The 20560-nt window shown below is 43.6% G+C and overlaps 1 protein-coding gene across 1 annotated transcript in view; it reads right to left on the bottom strand.

The window, feature by feature from the left end:
• Window positions 1-2204: 2204 nt before the first annotated feature.
• The window catches only part of ABCC2 (ATP binding cassette subfamily C member 2), a 157283-nt gene continuing 138927 nt past the window's right edge, over window positions 2205-20560 (bottom strand). Inside the window, exons 30-32 of the mRNA XM_088452208.1 lie at window positions 5336-5502; window positions 4262-4456; window positions 2205-3857 (exon numbers count right to left, since the gene is read on the bottom strand). Coding sequence (XP_088308334.1) covers window positions 3728-3857; window positions 4262-4456; window positions 5336-5502 — 492 coding nt within the window. The 3' untranslated portion in view covers window positions 2205-3727. The remainder of the gene's footprint in view (window positions 3858-4261; window positions 4457-5335; window positions 5503-20560) is intronic.

The following is a 20560-nucleotide window of genomic DNA, read 5'->3' as shown; positions in this document are numbered from 1 at the left end:
GCTAGACATAGCTGCAAGGATAATATAGCACACAATCTGGCACAGTGCAGTGAGCAACCCAGATATATGTACAATATGGCACAGTGTAATGCGCAACACAGATATACAGTATGTGACAGCCCTCACAAATACAGGTAGATGTGAGGTACAGTGAACACACTATACCTCAGTATTCCAGTGTTATAATGAAAGAAAGGGAAAAGTATAAGCTGACTGTTGAGAATAATAAACAGACAGCAGTGCTAGCACAAGTCACATACAATGCAGAGCATACAAGTTAACTTCAGGGGGCACTAAATTCAATTACAAAGACCGCAGTGGCTGGTAGGAAATAGCGCTGTATAACCAGGTACGTGGGGGAGGTATACAGGGAGACCGGACCCAGTGTTCCCGGATACCAGAGGCTGTTGCAGAAAATGACTACCGCGAGTCTCTGAGGAGGCGGAGGGTGAGGGAGGAGCAGCTCAGGGGCAGCAAGACCGCAGTGGAATGGTGCGCTGACCTGGAGGAGGGGCCGGAGGGAGAGGACCTTTTCCCCTATGCTGCCATCAACCACCAGTTCCTTGGCCTTAGCTGTCCCCTGTGCCATTATAGGTAATGCCCTGATGGTCTAGTGGAGTCCCGGACTAACCGGTGTCCACATCAGCGCCTCCGGTCTGTCTCCTGAGACCGGAGGTAAGACTGTCCCCTTGAGTCCCGGCTTCAGTCCAGGGTCTGAGGAGCCCTGCTAGTAGGTCACCCTGTAGCCCCGCCGAGAGTAGCTAGACGATGGCTGGAGTCACGGCGCCACGGAGGGGTGATGGAGCAGCAGTGCAGACGTCCATGGGATTGTCTTGCGCTGCTTTCTATAGTAAAAAAGGAAAATATATAAAAAAATAAAGCTTGGGCAGGGTATCGGGGGAAGGATCGGAGCATCCGGGGATTTAAAAAAAGCTTTGCTTTTGGTGTCCGGTCCTCCACCTACCGCCTAAACCCCATTGTCTCCCTGTGGAGCCTCAAGAAGAAACTAAATATTTTGTTAAATACCTAAATACCTAAAGTCATGGTGTGTGTGGATGACACCAGGATGCACTATGGGAAGAAGGCAGTGTGATACTCAGGACAATGTTCTGCTGGGGAACCATGGGTCCTATCATCCATGTGGATGTTACTTTGACACATATCACCTACTTAATCATTGTTGCAGGCCAAGTACACCCCTTCATGGCAACCGTATTCCCCAATGGTAGCAGCCTCTTTCAGTAGGATAATGCGTCCCGCCACACTGCAAACATTGTTCAAGAATGGTGTGAGGAGCATAACCAAGAGTTTACGGTGCTGACTTGGCTTCCAAATTCCCCAGAACTCAATCCAGTCGAGTATCTGTGGGATGTGCTGGAAAAACAAGGCCGAGCCATGGAGACCCCACCTCGTATCTTACAGGACTTAAAGGATCTGCTGCTAACGTCTTGGTGCCAGATACCACAGGACACCATCAGAGGTCTTGTGGAGTCCATGCCTCGTTGTATCAGAGCTGTTTTGGTGGCATAAGGGGAAGCTACACAATATTAAGCATTTGGTTTTAAAGTTATGACTGAAATAGGAAGCAGTGACACTGAGTGGTATTCTTAGTTCCCAGTGAAATAATTGGCTGCGTTATAAGGGAATCTGTATGAATCACCGCCGGACCTAAGCCCGGCAGATGAAATACCGATGCCAGTAGGCTGGCAGCTGAAGATCCCGGCTAAGGTAAGTAACACCCCTAAACCTCTCCCCCCCCCCCCCAACCCTCCTTTAGGGGTGCCTAACCCTAACCTCCCCCCAGGGGTGCCTAAACCAAACCCCCCTCCCCACACCCTAAACCTAACCAAGCCAGTGGTGCGCCTAAACCTAAACTCCCCCTGATGGTGCCTGACCCTAACCCCCCCTTCCCCTAGCCTAAACCTAACCCTCCCGGGGGGTGCCTGACCCTAAATCCCCACGGGAGTCCCTAATCCTACCAACCCATCCCCCACCCCCACCGCGGGCTTCCTATTCCTATCTACATCCCTTTTATACGGGTATTGGTTCAGAACAATGGCTGATCCTCTGCCTGCACCAAAGTAATGATTGTTATATCGGAGTTACTGGAATCCGTCTGACAGTTTTACACTGTTCCATTCCCAGACATTTCTTCTTATAAAACAGATAAATCTTTAGATTCCAACAGACACCACAAATAAATAAAAAGTGCTTGAAATTTATATCTGAAATACATAATACACGCATACCGTACAACAATTACATATGACAACACACTGTCCTGTGTCCCAATTACAATGGGGAAGATGTATGAAGCAGTGTGAAGTTACCTAGGGCAACCAATCCGCTTCTATCATTTTATACAGTAGCTTGTACTTGATAAATGCAACCTCAAAGCTTATTGGTTGCTATGGGCAACTTCTCCACTGGTCCACTTCTCCACTGGTCCACTTCTCCACGCTTTTTCACTGCTACATACATCTACCCCAATGCTCCTGGTCATTACATATTGGACGTTATAGGTAGGGTGCAGTGTTTTGATCCAGCAGGCAAAAATGAGGTAGCAATCCGGGCTGGTAACACTACCTGATATGGCAATGTGCAGCGGTCGGTATGTAATGGAAAACCGTGGGCCCAGATTTGTTTCAAATTGTGCTAATGAGGTTTGACCATGATTACACAGAAGTAGTGGGGTGATCATTGTTGTTGGATTTTTTTTGGGGGGGAAGGGGGGTAGGGGGGGTATCTTTTCTGTCTGTCTTAGGTGCCTATTTATCAAGTAATATTTGCAAGATATCCCCCGAAAATAGGATTTTTGGGGGGGATACCTGCAAATAATAAGTGTCCTCTGAATGTATCTACTGCGGACTGTAGCAGAAATTGTGGCTATATGCTGCGATCCCCTGGGTTTCATTCACAATGGCAGCTTCCATAGAAAACCCAGCAGTGGCTTGTCAAAGCTGCCAGACATCATAGCATTAGAAATAACTTCTAAACCAGCCTGTTTTGGGTAAAGCCATATAACAACACGCTCATAAAATCTACCCCATCTAATGAGTTATTAGGCAACATGCTGTGGATACTGTAGCCCCTTAAACGGCAACATGATGGGGCAATAGCCTCACACAGGAGAATTAGTGGGTCTATAATGCTCAGGGATGTGCAGTCAGGGGAGGCGGAGCTTTCACACGTTACATGTAGGGTACGGATGATTTTTATTTTTTTTGCATTTACAGTATATGAAGGAACCCGACCAATGATTCTTATATCAGAAATGAGGACTGGTTTTAACGCATGACCATGCCATAATGGTATTACTAAATGAAATATTGAATAGCAGCTGTAAATTTTAAGTCACAGCAGCCCTGTCAGGGTAGGCTGTGACTTGTGGTCCTAAATTTTAATTTCTTTAGAGCTTTCTTTTCAGCACATACCTTCATCAGGTTGAGCTTAGGATACAATAATCTGCAATCATCCCGGGCATTACCAAGAGAGAGTAAGGAACTGAAAATGACAGCAATATTACATGTGCAGGTGGTAGGTGCCCAGACGGAGATGTTAAGGGCACTGAAACCTCATATCACAATTTAATGCTACAATTAAATACTGTGTTGTCTGCTAAGCTCATGTTTCGCTATCTGGTTTTTTTTGTTTTGTTTTCTTGGCTTTGTAGTCATCCGGTTGCCTGTTTTGTGGTTTTACCACCCATGGCTGTGTCCGTGAGGCTTTACAACACGGTGCTGTTGGTGCCGGTGATACCGGCGTCCTTGGCCATAGAGGCGAAGTGTCCCTGGCTCTTCAAAAGGCGATCCGGGTTCCCATATTCTATGATTTTGCCGGCGTCCAACACCATTACTCTGAAAATAAATAAAATGTTGTTAGATCATGGTAATTCGAATTACATCTAGGTTAAAAGCAGACACGTTGCTTGGCGCTTATGGGCCTGATGTGGCGCTGGGCACAAATCGGTGGTAAGCGCTGCCCCCACATTGCATGCACAGAAATAACTGCGTATATTTTTGTCTGTAAGCCCCATATCCCTACACTTGGTTTGCTAAGCAGCTTATCTCGTCAAGGGCCAGGTGTTAAACACAATTATTTGTTTATGATGTAGTAAGCAGTATGAATGGTTACTCACACAGAAGTGTATGGTAAGCTGGCGCTATGTAGTGATATATAACAAATGGCGCTAGAATAGCGAATATCTTCATGTGCGCATGTGACTGAGTCAGGAGCTATTAGTGGGGTGCTGCGTTCTCACTTGTTGCTGTCCATGATGGTGTGCAGCCGATGTGCGATGGTCAGTACTGTGCAGTCTGCAAACTCGCTGCGGATCGTCCTCTGGATTAAATTATCCGTTTCCAGGTCCACAGCGGCCGTGGCTTCATCCAGAATCAGGATCTTGGATTTCCGCAGTAACGCTCGGGCCAGGCACACCAGCTGCCTCTGGCCGACACTGCAGAAGATAAACACATTTTTGGAGATTTTACACATGTGTTATGGGGAAAGGGGGGTAATGGGGAGGTTAAAATGGGTTCCATTGAAGAACGAGCCATAACCCCTTTTGACTCCAAAAGGGGTCATGACATATGTTCAGTATTTATGACTGTACCGCTTGGGCCCACCAAAGACTTTATGGCTTCAGCGAAGTCTTCCATCAACCCATCGCCGGCAGTGCTAGGGTGCCAGTACCACAGCAGGGTACACTGCGGAGGAGGGGGATATCGCTAGACAGGTAAGTGATGTTAAATACCTGCGGCATATTTGTAAGTATCACAGTGATACTAAACGACATACGCCGCCAGGATTTGGTATCATTGTTAAATGTCTGATCGCCTTTAATAGGCAAGTGGGGAGGTCTGATGGACATGTGGGAGAGGTCTGATGGACATGTGGGAGGTCTGTTCCTCAAGTGGGGGAAGTCTGATTACATGTTAAGGGCAAATAGCAAGGCCTGATGGGCATGTTGCAGGTGGGCCAGGAGGATCTAATCGGCCTGTGAGTGGGCTGATGGCATGTGGGTAGATGTGAGGGGCATGAGGGGGTGTCTGATGGTATGTGGGAGGTCTGATGGGCTTGAGTGTTTTAACAGATATGTTCTGTGCAATTTTGTTGCTTTTTAAAGCCAATTTAAAGAAAAATTGGTGATTATGTGGCCACTAGGGGGCATATGGTACCCTCTATGAACAAATGTACTTAGGTAAGTGTGTGTGCACCAAGATTAGATTTGGCCCCAGATGAGAGACAGCCTAGGTTCGCTCCTGGATTTACATATCTGAATAACTCTCCAAGTCTTGGCACAAAGACATACTGAAAACCTGGAGCGCTCTCCTACCTTAGGTTTTCTCCTCCTTCGCTCACTTCGTAGAAGAGTTTTTCCTGCAGTCCCTCTATGTAGGGCTTGAGGTGAGAAAGCTCAAGAGATTTCCAGACATCCTCATCATTATACTCATTGAACGGGTCCAGGTTCATCCTCAGTGTGCCAGAGAACAGCACAGGGTCCTAGAGAGATCACCATAAATATATACTATTGGCAGAGTGTCATGGTGCTTGGCGGTAGAAATGTAGCTTATAACTGGTCCATTATTAACAATAAAGAAGGGTCATTTGTGTTAGTGATCTATGTGTAGGCGTTGGTATTTAGACGCCTATCATTAGTCCCATGCCGGGCTTTCACTGTCGGGAAGCCGGCGCTTCGGCATTTCAACCGCCGGCTTCCTGACTACATCCCGCGTGTACTTACATCCTATTATTCTTCACTTTGGAGTTTCCCTAATTTGTCACAATTATCCATAAACTGCTGTGATCTAAGATCATGCCCATATTATGCTGACAGAGCCACTTCCTGCAGGTCATGTCAGGGCCAGTGTGCGCATTACGGGCCAATATTTGCACAGATACACTAACACTAGTGCATACAGAGGAATGGCGCACTAATAGTGCATACAGAAGAATGGCGCACACTAACACTAGTGCATACAGAGGAATGGCGCACTAATAGTAGTGCATACAGAAGAATGGCGCACACTAACACTAGTGCATACAGAGGAATGGTGCACTAATAGTAGTGCATACAGAAGAATGGCGCACACTACCACTAGTGCATACAGAGGAATGGCGCACTAATAGTAGTGCATACAGAAGAATGGCACACACTAACACTAGTGCATACAGAGGAATGGTGCACTAATAGTAGTGCATTCAGAAGAATGGCGCACACTACCACTAGTGCATACAGAGGAATGGCACACTAATAGTGCATACAGAAGAATGGCGCACACTAACACTAGTGCATACAGAGGAATGGCGCACTAATAGTAGCGCATACAGAAGAATGGCGCACACTAACACTAGTGCATACAGAGGAATGGCGCACTAATAGTAGTGCATACAGAAGAATGGCGCACACTAACAATAGTGTATACAGAGGAATGGTGCACTAACACTAGTGCAAACAGAAGAATGGCGCACACTAACACTAGTGCATATAGAATGGCGCACACTAGTGCATACAGAAGAATGGCGCACACTAACACTAGTGCAAACAGAATGGCGCACACTGACACTAGTGCATACAGAAGAATGGCGCACTAATAGTAGTGCATACAGAAGAATGGTGCACTAACACTAGTGGATACAGAACAATGTCACACAACATTAGTGGATACAGAACAAGAGCACACTAACACTAATGGATACAGAACAGGGGCACCCTAACACTAATGGATACAGAACAGGGGCACACTAACACTAATGGATACAGAACAGGGGCACCCTAACACTAATGGATACAGAACAGGGGCACCCTAACACTAATGGATACAGAACAGGGGCACACTAACACTAATGGATACAGAACAGGGGCACACTAACACTAATGGATACAGAACAGGGGCACACTAACACTAATGGATACAGAACAGGGGCACCCTAACACTAATGGATACAGAACAGGGGCACCCTAACACTAATGGATACAGAACAGGGGCACCCTAACACTAATGGATACAGAACAGGGGCACACTAACACTAATGGATACAGAACAGGGGCACCCTAACACTAATGGATACAGAACAGGGGCACACTAACACTAATGGATACAGAACAGGGGCACACTAACACTAATGGATACAGAACAGGGGCACCCTAACACTAATGGATACAGAACAGGGGCACACTAACACTAATGGATACAGAACAGGGGCACACTAACACTAATGGACACAGAACAAGGGCACCCTAACACTAATGGATACAGAACAAGGGCACACTAACACTAATGGATACAGAACAAGGGCACGCTAACACTAATGGATACAGAACAAGGGCACCCTAACACTAATGGATACAGAACAAGGGCACACTAACACTAATGGATACAGAACAGGGGCACACTAACACTAATGGACACAGAACAAGGGCACCCTAACACTAATGGATACAGAACAAGGGCACCCTAACACTAATGAATACAGAACAAGGGCACCCTAACACTAATGGATACAGAACAAGGGCACCCTAACACTAATGGATACAGAACAAGGGCACACTAACACTAATGGATACAGAACAGGGGCACACTAACACTAATGGACACAGAACAAGGGCACCCTAACACTAATGGATACAGAACAGGGGCACACTAACACTAATGGACACAGAACAAGGGCACCCTAACACTAATGGATACAGAACAATATATATATATATAGAGAGAGATATGTATATAGATATATACAGGGAGAGGTAGATAGATACATAAACTATATATATATATATATATATATATATATATATATACACTGTTGATATATATTAGGATGTACATGTACATATATAAAGCTCTATATATATATATATATATATATATATATATATATACACTGTATATACACACGTTTCAATCTATACTGAAGAAAATCAGTAGATTTAAACGTTGAAATACACCCTGTGTATGTGCTAATTATTCTATTACAATTGCTGTGAGTGCAGCACTTCTGGACTTGTATGTATGCGTGATCAGATTGTGAAGGCACCGGGCCAGTCATTGTGTTTATGAGAGTGGCGGACCCCTCTGATTACTATATATATATATAGAAACAAGTATAATAAACTGAAATTTCAAGATTATATAGATTATATATATATAATATATACATACACACACAAAACAGGCAGAATGGTGGCACTCACAGTTTTGACAAAAGAAGGACAGTAGCCCAATATGCTATATCAACGTTTCGGTTATTGCAAATTCGTCGGAAATAGCATATTGGACTACTGTCCTTCTTTTGTCAAAACCACGAGTACCGCCATTCTGCCTGTTTTGTATTCAATTTACTATGGATGGCACCCGGTGAGGTGATTCTAGTTATATATATATATATATATATATATATATATATATATACACACATTTGAAACACCACAGATTACATTTGCCTAAATATAGGCATGGAATGAAAAAAAAAAAAACCAAGCCAGCCAGAAGCTTGTAAGCTTATATCTATCTAGCTACATATATTTATAAATCTATATCTATATACAGTATATACAGTGTATATATATATACACTGTATATATGTGTATATGTATATATACACACACACATATATATATATATACACACATAAATGTCCCGCTGTCTTCCTATATAGTGACACTCAGGACATAATAAAATCCTTAAACAGGGCGGCATTCGTAAATATATAAAAAACATGGGCCGGGTAAAATGAACCCACTTGATCCTGCCTCATGTTTCTTTTATTTGTACAAGTGCCGTCTGTTTCAGGATTTCCAAATATCGAAGTTACATTGGGTGCCAGGATGCAGTAGCAAATATATTTGCAATATGCTGTAATAAATGCTCAGTTTCGGCTTCAAATTCAGAGTACATTTTTTTTTGGTGCGGAAAGTTAAAAAAGGTTGCAAAGATGTTGAAGAAACCATCGGGAGCTGAATACAGGAAGAAGGCGAGGGATAGAGAACAAGCAGCACAACATTCATCATCCTTGATGTCGTCATGGCTAAGCGACAAAAAGTCCAAGACAGGTGCGTTAAAAATATTTGAGTATTATAACACTAAATTAAAATGCTTTTACTTGAACTTCAGGTGAAGTTTAAGCAGTTTTGGTGTTTCATTATATTAGTCGGACGACCGCTTACTGCGTCACCTTCTTCCCAAGGCCATCCTGTATGTATTTTTAACAAAAACGTGGTTGTTATTTGGTATAGCAATTTTCATACCTTAAAGTTTAGTTTTAAGTTCAATGCAAAGTTTTTAAAATGGAATGTTTTGTTTAGCCTACATGAAAAATGAAAGATGTGTTATAGGATGATTAAACTTTTTTTTAAGGTGAAATGGAAAAGAGCACAACACAAGAGGAGGTCAGGGACCCACAGGCAGATACTTCAAGCAGCTTTACAGACATTCACAACCAGGACTCCATTCCTGGAACCTCAGCAGGCTCACAAGGAGTTAGTTGCAGGGAATTCGCTTTTGATTTCACTGACCCAGCTACGTGGCCAAGTACAATTTCCGATCCTGAGAGATGTTTCATCACTAGAATGAGAACAGAGACCCAACATGATCCTGATCTTAGTGGAAGCATGAGAGACGGAAGATATCTCACAAAGGATTGTTTTTTTAAACAACTTCCAAATGGGCAAAAAGTAAACAGATCATGGCTAGGCTATAACCAAACAAAAAATGCTTTGTTCTGCATTCCATGTAGGCTATTTTCACATTCTGCATCGGAGAAAAAATTGTCCTATTTAGCTAAAGAGGAAGGTTTAACACAGTGGAGAAAGCTCAGTAACAAAATCCCAGACCACGAGAACTCACTACATCACAAATCATGTTTTTGTAATTGGAAAACTCTTGAAGCCTCCCTCGGAATCGGTGGTATAGACAGAGAACTTCAACACCAGATAGCTAAGGAAGAAAAACATTGGCGAGCAGTCTTGCATTGTATTATTGACGCTATTATGTTCTTGGCCAAGCAGAGGAGTCCCTTGAGAGGATCTCAAGAAAGCTGTGAGTTTGGGAACCCCAAAAGTGGCAAATTTCTAAACACCATAGACCTTATATCGCACTATCACGCTCCTTTGCGCGAACACTTAGAACGACACAAGAAAGTAAGCTACTTTTCTTCAGTGATTCAGGACGAATTCCTAGAAATAATTGCAGGAAAAGTAAGACAAGATATACTGAATGATATAAAAGAAGCTAGATATTTTGCACTCATGTTTGATTGCACTCCAGATGTGAGTAAACTTGAACAAATGACGGAAGTAATAAGATATGTTAAAGTAAGTGAAAATGGCCCAGAAATTTTAGAAAGTTTTATTGACTTTTTTGTAGTTTCTGACAAGACAGGCCTTGGTCTGAGTGAAGAAATCCTCAAGAAAGTACAAGCTGATGGTTTAGACATGAAGTATTGCAGAGGTCAGTCATATGATAATGGAGCGAACATGGCTGGAGTTTATAAAGGCGTCCAGAGAAGAATACTCCAAGAAAACGAATTGGCATATTTTGTGCCTTGTGCTGCACACTCACTAAATTTAGCAGGTGTACATGCTGCTGATGTATCTCCTGAAGCACAGACCTTCTTTGGGACACTTCACTCTCTCTATCTCTACTTTGCAGCATCAACTTCAAGATGGGAAATTTTGAAGAAACATGTCCCAACCTCACTAAAATCACAAAGTAAGACGAGATGGTCAGCGAAGATAGAAGCCGTCGAGGCAGTGTACAAACATTTAGATTAAGTTGTGAAGGCCCTGGAAGAATTGGGGACCGGCCCTCTGTCTTCTGTAGAAACTAAGTCAGAGGCAAACTCTCTGTTGAAACACATAAGCAAGTTTGAATTTATAGTCGTCACGTGTTTTTGGTATGGAATCCTAAGAAAGATCGACCGTGTCAGTCAGTATCTACAGAGAGATGATGTAACAGTTGACAAGGCAGTAAGAAATATACGTGGGCTGATCAATCTGATTCAGTCAGTGAGAGATAGTGCGCTGTCTGAAGCAATAACCGAGGCTAAAGAAATAGCACACACTAACAATCTTACAACTGATTTTAAAGAAACTAGAAGAAGAAAGAAAAAGAGGATGTTTGATGAAAGTGAAACTGCTGGTGGTGATGCATCTAACATCTCACAGGAAAAATTGTTTAGGATCTCACTACTGGAAATTATTGATCGAATAATAGGTGAACTTAATAAGAGATTCCTAGCACTAGAAAAAAACAATGACAAATTTGGATTCCTACATGGAATGGAAATACAGAAAACAGAAACAAATCATCTGAAAACACGAGCAAAGAAACTGGCACAAATGTACAAGGAAGATATAAATGAAGAAGAATTCCTCCATGAAATCGAGAGTTTTAAATTTCATGCATTGGAAGTCGATGAAAAAATGAAATCATCTCCTCCAGCGACCATCTTGACACTTATTTATAAACATAGGCTTGAAGAGGCATATCCTAATGTCACTACAGCACTTAGAATCTTTCTAACACTTCCAGTCTCTGTCGCCTCAGGGGAAAGGAGTTTTAGTAAATTAAAACTTATTAAAACCTACCTAAGAAGTACCATGGGTCAAGAAAGGTTAACAAACCTCAGTATAATTTCAATTGAACACAAGAGAGCCTCCAATCTTAGCTATGAAGATATTATAAAAATCTTTGCTGCAAAAAAAGCTCGCAAAGTACAGTTTTGAATTATTTTGGTGTTTTTGTGTGTTTTACATTACAACCAATTTGTTCTGTCGAAATTTGTAATTTTAATAAAATAATTTGGACATTTGATGGTTCTATTTAAGAAAATGTAATTAATATTTTTAAGGGATGTACATTAAATTTATGTCAGAAAAGGCCATCTTATGATGGGGAGGGGGGAGGTTTGGGGGCGCCATATTACTGTCTTGCCCCTGTTGACAAAAATCCTAGTTTCGGCCCTGCCCTAACACTAATGGATACAGAACAGGGGCACCCTAACACTAATGGATACAGAACAAGGGCACACTAACACTAATGGATACAGAACAGGGGCACACTAACACTAATGGATACAGAACAAGGGCACACTAACACTAATGGATACAGAACAGGGGCACACTAACACTAATGGATACAGAACAGGGGCACCCTAACACTAATGGATACAGAACAAGGGCACACTAACACTAATGGATACAGAACAAGGGCACACTAACACTAATGGATACAGAACAGGGGCACCCTAACACTAATGGATACAGAACAAGGGCACACTAACACTAATGGATACAGAACAGGGGCACCCTAACACTAATGGATACAGAACAAGGGCACACTAACACTAATGGATACAGAACAGGGGCACCTTAACACTAATGGATACAGAACAAGGGCACACTAACACTAATGGATACAGAACAAGGGCACCCTAACACTAATGGATACAGAACAGGGGCACCCTAACACTAATGGATACAGAACAGGGGCACCCTAACACTAATGGATACAGAACAAGGGCACACTAACACTAATGGATACAGAACAGGGGCACCTTAACACTAATGGATACAGAACAGGGGCACCCTAACACTAATGGATACAGAACAAGGGCACACTAACACTAATGGATACAGAACAAGGGCACACTAACACTAATGGATACAGAACAGGGGCACCTTAACACTAATGGATACAGAACAAGGGCACACTAACACTAATGGATACAGAACAGGGGCACCCTAACACTAATGGATACAGAACAAGGGCACACTAACACTAATGGATACAGAACAAGGGCACACTAACACTAATGGATACAGAACAGGGGCACCCTAACACTAATGGATACAGAACAAGGGCACACTAACACTAATGGATACAGAACAAGGGCACACTAACACTAATGGATACAGAACAAGGGCACACTAACACTAATGGATACAGAACAAGGGCACACTAACACTAATGGATACAGAACAGGGACACACTAACACTAATGGATACAGAACAAGGGCACACTAACACTAATGGATACAGAACAAGGGCACACTAACACTAATGGATACAGAACAAGGGCACACTAACACTAATGGATACAGAACAAGGGCACACTAACACTAATGGATACAGAACAGGGGCACACTAACACTAATGGATACAGAACAAGGGCACACTAACACTAATGGATACAGAACAAGGGCACACTAACACTAATGGATACAGAACAATGTCACACAACACTAACGGATACAGAACAAGGGCACCCTAACACTAATGGATACAGAACAAGGGCACACTAACACTAATGGATACAGAACAAGGTGTCGAAGCTGGATAATTGGCTGAGACAAGATCAGTTTAAAATTGAATTGCAGCGACACCATCTTGCGACTGGCCGCAAGACGCCATTTTAGGAAATGAGATTGCAAGACCCCATTTTGCGAATGGCCGCCTAAGCGCCATTTTAGATAAACACACTTTAGTACATGTGGCGATATTACTATTAGCAACATGCGATTGCATCTTTTCACCATTTCTCATGCACACATTAATACGCACAATTGCGCTGTTAACTAGTCGCATATTAGCGAATGCATAGGACTTTGTATGAAACCGCTGTTTTATTAGCTTTATGCGCACGCATCTGCCCCAAGTTAACTAGCGTCCTTATATCAAACCCCGAATACTCACACATTACATATTCACACATAAGGTTTAATAAGCTTTAAAGTATAAGATTTAAATTGGTTCAGTTAGTATAAACGCCGTGAAATAAAGATATTTGATAACTAAAGTTTTATACATGCTAAGAGAGCCGTGTTTGGTTTCGTACTGATGCGTACTCTTTCAACAGAATTCCGGTACTATCGGTGTGGAGATCGCATCATGCATCCTCAACTTATGGACCGCAGAGACTACAAGCAACAAAATGTATATTTTATGAACAACTGTTAGGTTGTAGCATGGGGGCGGGAGGGCAGAGACCCCCAGTTGTTAGAGGCTGGGTGAGTCTATTTGAACCAGCCTGTTAAACTGTAACAAATGTTTCCTCCCTGGGAACCAATGACATCAGCAACAAACTTCTCTATTGTCCGGTCTATTCTGGGGGGGTATAAATATGTGTGCTCAAACACTGGATCTTAGTCTTCGTGCTGAATGCTGAATGACGAGGGGTTTCTTGCTGATACCTATCATCTGGTCCGGAAGCGCTGCGTATGTATACTGTACTTGGGGTCTGTATAATTCCTTTGCGTCTAATTGTGTCTGAATCAATAGTGTGTAACTGACTGTACTTTTACTTGAATAATACTTTGTGCTTTGGAACCACATGTTCTAAGTCTGGAGTCTCTATTTACTGTATGACTGCGTACGCAAATTAGCGTCATTCTTAGAGGTTTATAGGTAGGATTTTAGAAGGTATAGGCAGGGGTATATAGAGGTTCTGATCCAGTATCGTTAGTTGGGGGCTCGTAGTAGTGAGGTCACTTACCTACTCACACGGCACATACGGCTATCGATATCTCAGCAAGCCACATGCAAGGTTTTCCTGTAACTGCTTTGTGCTGAGAGATCGCTATCCGTTTTCGTGTGAGCAAAGGAAGCTAACTAGAATCCAGGGACAAGAAAGGAAAAAGTCTGTTTTCCTTTGTTGATAGAACCTAACGTTTAAAAGGGGTGCCGCAGTATTGAGTACGCGGTTGAGTCGCAGTTTTGCGTACAGTAAAAATGCACTTTTGCGTACGCAGCTAAAAAGTCTTTATACGGTTGTGTGGTAGTCGCATTATTGTGTATGCGGCTGGTCACACAATAGCGTATACGCACTTCCGGTTCTGCTGCCACATGTTTTAACAAAGCCGTTGAGGGTTACCTTTTTCAATTGTTATCAATATCTGGGTTAACGTTTATTTTTCTGCGCAGGAAAAAAGTGTGTAACAGTGAATATTTGTTGGACAAAGTTAAGGGTATTGTATGATCCTTAAGGGCTAGGTGCAAGGGTTAGTCTAGCTGCTCGGTAAGTAGCTTTACCGTTCTATACACAGTAGAGGGTGTACATGTTGACTTTATTGTAGAGAGGTGCGTGGAAGTGGCCGACATATAAACTTCCATAGGTGTGGAAGTTGCCTTACTAAATCTTATCCGGGTCTGGAAGTTGCCTTTTTCAAATCTTATCCAGGTGTGTGGGGCCGCCGACTTAAATCGTCCACAGGTAAGTGAAAGTATCTTGATTGTCTTTCACCAGTTTAAATCTTTATTGAAAAGCGTAGGATTTTGTCTCAGAATGGGAGCCATGCAAACAGTAAAGATGTTAGACAATGATGTGCTGCTAATGGAGGCGCCGATCGGATAGGGCTGTCGTATTATGCATACGAAGTACGGTACTTATGCAATAAGGTATTGTGATGTATGGTTTAAAATGACGATGAAGAGTGTTAGACCGTTTCCCAGAATTGGTAGTTTTGATAAGGATGTATTAGATAATGTCCGGGATCACATCAGTCTGATGCGCTCCCGAGAGAAAAAGATCAAATATTGTGAATGTTTAAAATTGTGGCAGCATGAAGGGGATACGTGGCTTAAAAATGTGCAAGCAATGCAAACTAGCGTTGCGAGCGCAGTGCCAGAAAATGCATTTGCAACGCTGAATTGCAATGCGGGCGAGCCGCAAAATGACGCGCATGTGCGGCAATGTAGCGTTGTGGAGAGTATTGCCAGCAGTTCACGCTCACCTCCCCCACCTTATGTGGATGGAGGTGCAAGTTCAGTTACCAAAAATACCCATAAAAATGTAACAAGCAATTTGTACCCCCTCTTAAGTAACCATAAAGAAAATGTTTATGATGTGGATGATGAGCCTATTGTAATGTCTGCCATTTCCCATGCTGTGCAAATGATAGATGCTGCATCACCACAATCATGGGTGGTGCCGCCATCTCCATCGGTATCAGCAGGGGAAGTGTTAACACACTCTGCACCCGTAGAGGAAGTTGTTAATACCATACGTAGCAGCAGCAGATTAAACACCCAGCCAGGTAACCAGGTCAGAGGTAGCAATGCTACCGGTCTGCATCCCATTTGGACGATAACTGTTCCGAATGGAAATGAAGATGCAAACGGTGTAGTGCCCACGAGGGAAGTAGTAATGCATTGTCCATGGACAAGAGCAGAACTAAGGCCCTGATTCAGAGCCGGACGCTCTGACCAGAGCGCTCGCTCTGAATCAGGGCCCACCTCCATTAATATGGAGCGTCCTCCTGGACGCTCGTATAGCTGTGGGTCACCACCCACAGCATATAGGAGCGTGCAACAAGATGGTCGCGAAGGTCTTGACCATCGCGACCATCGGAACTGCGAGTAAAAGCCTGCGATTGGGTTTCTCAACCGCAAGGCCAGGAGTGATTTTGGTTCTATCAGAGCAAAATCACTCCCACTGACATCACTAGTGATGTCAGTGGGCCTGGCTTCAGACGGTAGGCGTTCACTTGGGAACGCCTCCGTCTGGCAGGAACGCACCCGGCACCCCCACCAAAGGGGGCGTGCTGTCAGTCACCATCGACAGCACGCCCCCTTTGATGAGACACTCCGAGCGAAGGAAAGTCCTTCACTCGTCGGGTCTCGCGCATGCGTAAGACGGAGCTCCCTCCGTCGTGCGCATGCGCAGTGGGGAACATCGACCCCCTTGCGAGCGTACTGCCACTCGCGAGTGGGTCTGAATGACCCCCTAAATTCCATCATAAATGATTTCCCCGATCCCAAAAAGGAACTAGCCAAATGTCAAAGATTTTTGAGAAATTTGGGTAGTTCTCATGAGCCAACTAATAAAGATTGGCGTGTGGTGTTAAGGGCCTGTCTGCCACGCAATACCGACGTGACAACATTTATCACGGATTGTGTATTGGATGGTGACGTTCCTTTAACAGACCAAGTAAACCAAGGTAACATTTCCCGCATTGTGACTCAATTGGGTATATATTTTCCAGTAGTAGTTAACTGGAACAAAATTTTCACAATCAAGCAAAAGGAGAGTGAAACTGCAGAAGATTATTGCGACCGGGCTCTGCAGGCTATCACCCAGTACACTGGGATAGAAGATATTAAAGATAGCACTCACCACAGGGTGATAGTCACGGTACTCATGGATGGTCTGAAGGAGAACTTAAAGACTCGGGTTCAGACCTCACAGCCAGGCTGGAGGGGACTCACAATAGATAACCTCATAGAGTCTGTCATTGAACATGATAAAAACATCTAAAAAAAGAGGGAGATCCAGAGCGAAAAACTAATGGCTGTCAGTATCCAAGCTCTGGAAGGAATGACTGTAACATCACAGCCAACAGACACACTCGCACCTGCACACACACTTACACCTGCCCTCACTAACCCCACACAACAACAAACACAGCTCTACTCCACTAACCCAATACAACCACAGGTCTCATACTCATATCCCCCACAATACCTTTACCCTCCCTATCCTTACCCATATCCACCACCTTTACCCTCTGCTCAAACCTCACAACAACACATGTTTTCACCTGATCCACGGACATGTTTTAATTGAAAACAAACAGGACGCTTAAGTAGAAATTGTACAGTAAAACGAGTAGGAACCCCAAATCAGGGAAGACCTGGATATCCCCATAAGGGATATGCACAGAGACCAGCAAACGTTCAACAGGCACCAGCTCCAATTGTGGCCGTAAATGCTTTATTGGAGAATGGTAGCCAATGCTAGGGGTCAGGTCATACCTGTCGTCTACAGATAGTCAGGTTAACGGGAAGTACTAGGGAAGAACCGGTCATGATGGTTGATGTAGCTGGTACTGAATATCCTTTTCTTGTAGACACAGGGGCGACCAGGTCAGTGATGAAATCTCCCGTTAATTTACAGGTGACCAACGAGACAGTACCAACAATGGGTGTAACAGGTAAAGTGGAACATTATCCTATAACAAAGTCCACAGAGGTTACTATTGGGCCGTTGCATACCAGGCATTCTTTTCTTCTGGCTGCTGCGACTCCTACTAACCTGCTGGGAAGAGACTTGTTATGTAAAATGGGATGTGTTATATATTGCACCCCTGATGGTGTATTTTTAGATATCCCAGAGAGAATGGTATACAAGGTGCGGGATATGTTAGATACTCCTCAAAGGATAATGTATCGCTCTACAGTTTTAAAAGAAAATCCATCACAGGTAGATGAAATGTTGTCCCAAATTCCAAATTCTCTATGGACTAAGAATGGACAGGACACTGGATTAATGGCAAATGTAAGCCCTGTAATGGTAAACTTAAAAAGCGGTAAGCAAGCTCCAAAAATTCCCTAGTACCCACTAAAACAGGAGGTAGAATTAGGGGTGTTTCCAATAATTGAGCGATTATTGCAACAGGGAATTTTAGCTTGTACAGCTAATGTAGCCAATAGTCCCATTTTTCCAGTAAAGAAGAGTGGTGGGAGGGGTTATAGGCTGGTACAACCTTAGAGGTGTTAATAAGGTAGTAGAGAGCCAATTCCCTGTAGTGCGAAATCCAGTTGTCACCCTGATGCAAACCCCCCTAAATGCAACCCATTTCACTGTCATTGACCTCTGTTCTGCTTTCTTCTCTGTGCCTCTCCACCCTGACTGTCAGTACCTATTCGCATTTACATACAGAGGTGTGCAATATACATGGACACGATTACCCCAAGGTTTCATAGACAGCCCCAGTATCTTCTCCCAGGCATTGCACGACTGTTTACAATCTTTTCAACCTGCCAATGGATCTGTTCTAATTCAATATGTGGACGATTTATTGCTATGTTCTGACTCGTTTATGTCATGTTTGAATGATACTAAACTTTTGTTACTTCATCTCTCGCATACAGGACACAAGGTGGCTAAGGACAAGCTACAGCCGTGCCAATCCAGAGTAAAATATTTGGGACACTGCCTAACCCAGGGGTTACGACGTCTTACAAATGATAGAATCCAGGCCATACAAAACATGACACTGCCGCAGAATCAACAGCAAATTCGTACCTTCTTGGGAATGTGTGGAAATTGTAGGATGTGGATCCCAAGTTTTTCTATTTTGGCCTTGTTTTACAGGAATTAGTCTCTTCCTCAAAGCCCGATCGTGTCATACACACCGAGGAATCAGAGCAGGCTTTCCTTAATCTTAAGGATAGCCTGTCAAAAGCTCCTGCATTGGGAATACCTGATTATGAAAAACCTTTTGATTTGTATTGTACGGAAGCCGATGGTTGTGCTGCAGGTGTCCTTACACAAAAACATGGTGATGCCAGTAGGCCCGTAGCATACTACAGTGCCCAATTGGACACGGTAGCAAGATCACTCCCCACTTGTTTGAGAAGTGTAGCAGCTACCACTCTATTGGTGAGTAAAAGTGAGGACGTAGTACTGGGCCATGATGATTGTCTACACTCCCCATGCTGTATCTGCTCTGTTGAACTCAGCTCAAACCAGACACGTCTCTTCAGCTAGGTTCACTAAATGGGAACTAGCCCTAATCGCACCCGCAAACATCACTGTTAAACGTTGCAGAACTCTGAATCCAGCAACGTATTTACCATATGTACAACATGATGTACAAAGGGTGGAGGGAGACAAGTTGCTGGCGGGAGGTGAGTTCAGCAGACATAATGATACGCACGATTGTATGATATATCTGAATCAGACCTTTACTGCTAGACCTAACATACATGACACACCTTTAGAGAATGTGGATGTGACTTTTTATACGGATGGGAGTTGTCATAGACAAACAGACACAGGTGAATTATGTACAGGTTATGCTGTTGTAAATGACACAGACATCATAGAAGCTAAACCTCTTGGTCATCCTCACTCAGCCCAGGTGGCAGAGTTAGTAGCACTAACTAGAGCGTGTGAACTGGCAGCAGGCAAATCTGTTAACATTTACAGTGACTCGAGGTATGCGTTCGGGGTGGTGCACGATTTTGGGGCTCTATGGCGTCTCAGAAATTTTATGACAGCAGCAGGCACAGCAGTTGCACACTCCTGACACATAAAACATCTTTTAGAAGCAATCCAACTGCCCAAAACAGTGGAAGTAATTAAGTGTAAAGCCCATACATGTGAGGATGACCCGGTGTCACTGGGCAACAACAGGGCTGATGAGGCTGCAAAATGGGCAGCAGGGTTGAAAATGTTTTCTCCAACTGAAAAAATTATGTCTTTCCAAACAATTGATATGCTGAAATTAATTGAGATGCAAAATTTGTGTTCAATTCAGGAAAAATCCATTTGGAAGTCCAAGGGACGTGGGCAAGAGTCCTCCGGGCTCTGGAGGGACGGACAAGGTAAACCAGTAGCCCCAAGGCTTATTACCCCAGCCTGGCTGAGGCAGCACACGGTCTGACTCATCTGGGAAAACAAGGTATGTGCAAGTTGGTGAGGGCATACTGGTGCGCACCAGGTTTTTCTTCACAAGCAGAAAAGATAGCAATGTCCTGTCTGACCTGCTTGAGGAAGAACATAGGGAAAGCGATCCCTACCGAACCGTCCCGCATTCCACCGACTGATGGACCTTTCC

The sequence above is a fragment of the Taudactylus pleione genome, unplaced genomic scaffold (genome assembly GCF_031769625.1).
Source record: "Taudactylus pleione unplaced genomic scaffold, aTauple2 ptg000034l, whole genome shotgun sequence".
NCBI lineage: Eukaryota > Metazoa > Chordata > Amphibia > Anura > Myobatrachidae > Taudactylus > Taudactylus pleione.
Note: the sequence above shows the minus strand (reverse complement) of the source record. Positions and strands in the feature narration are given on the sequence as shown.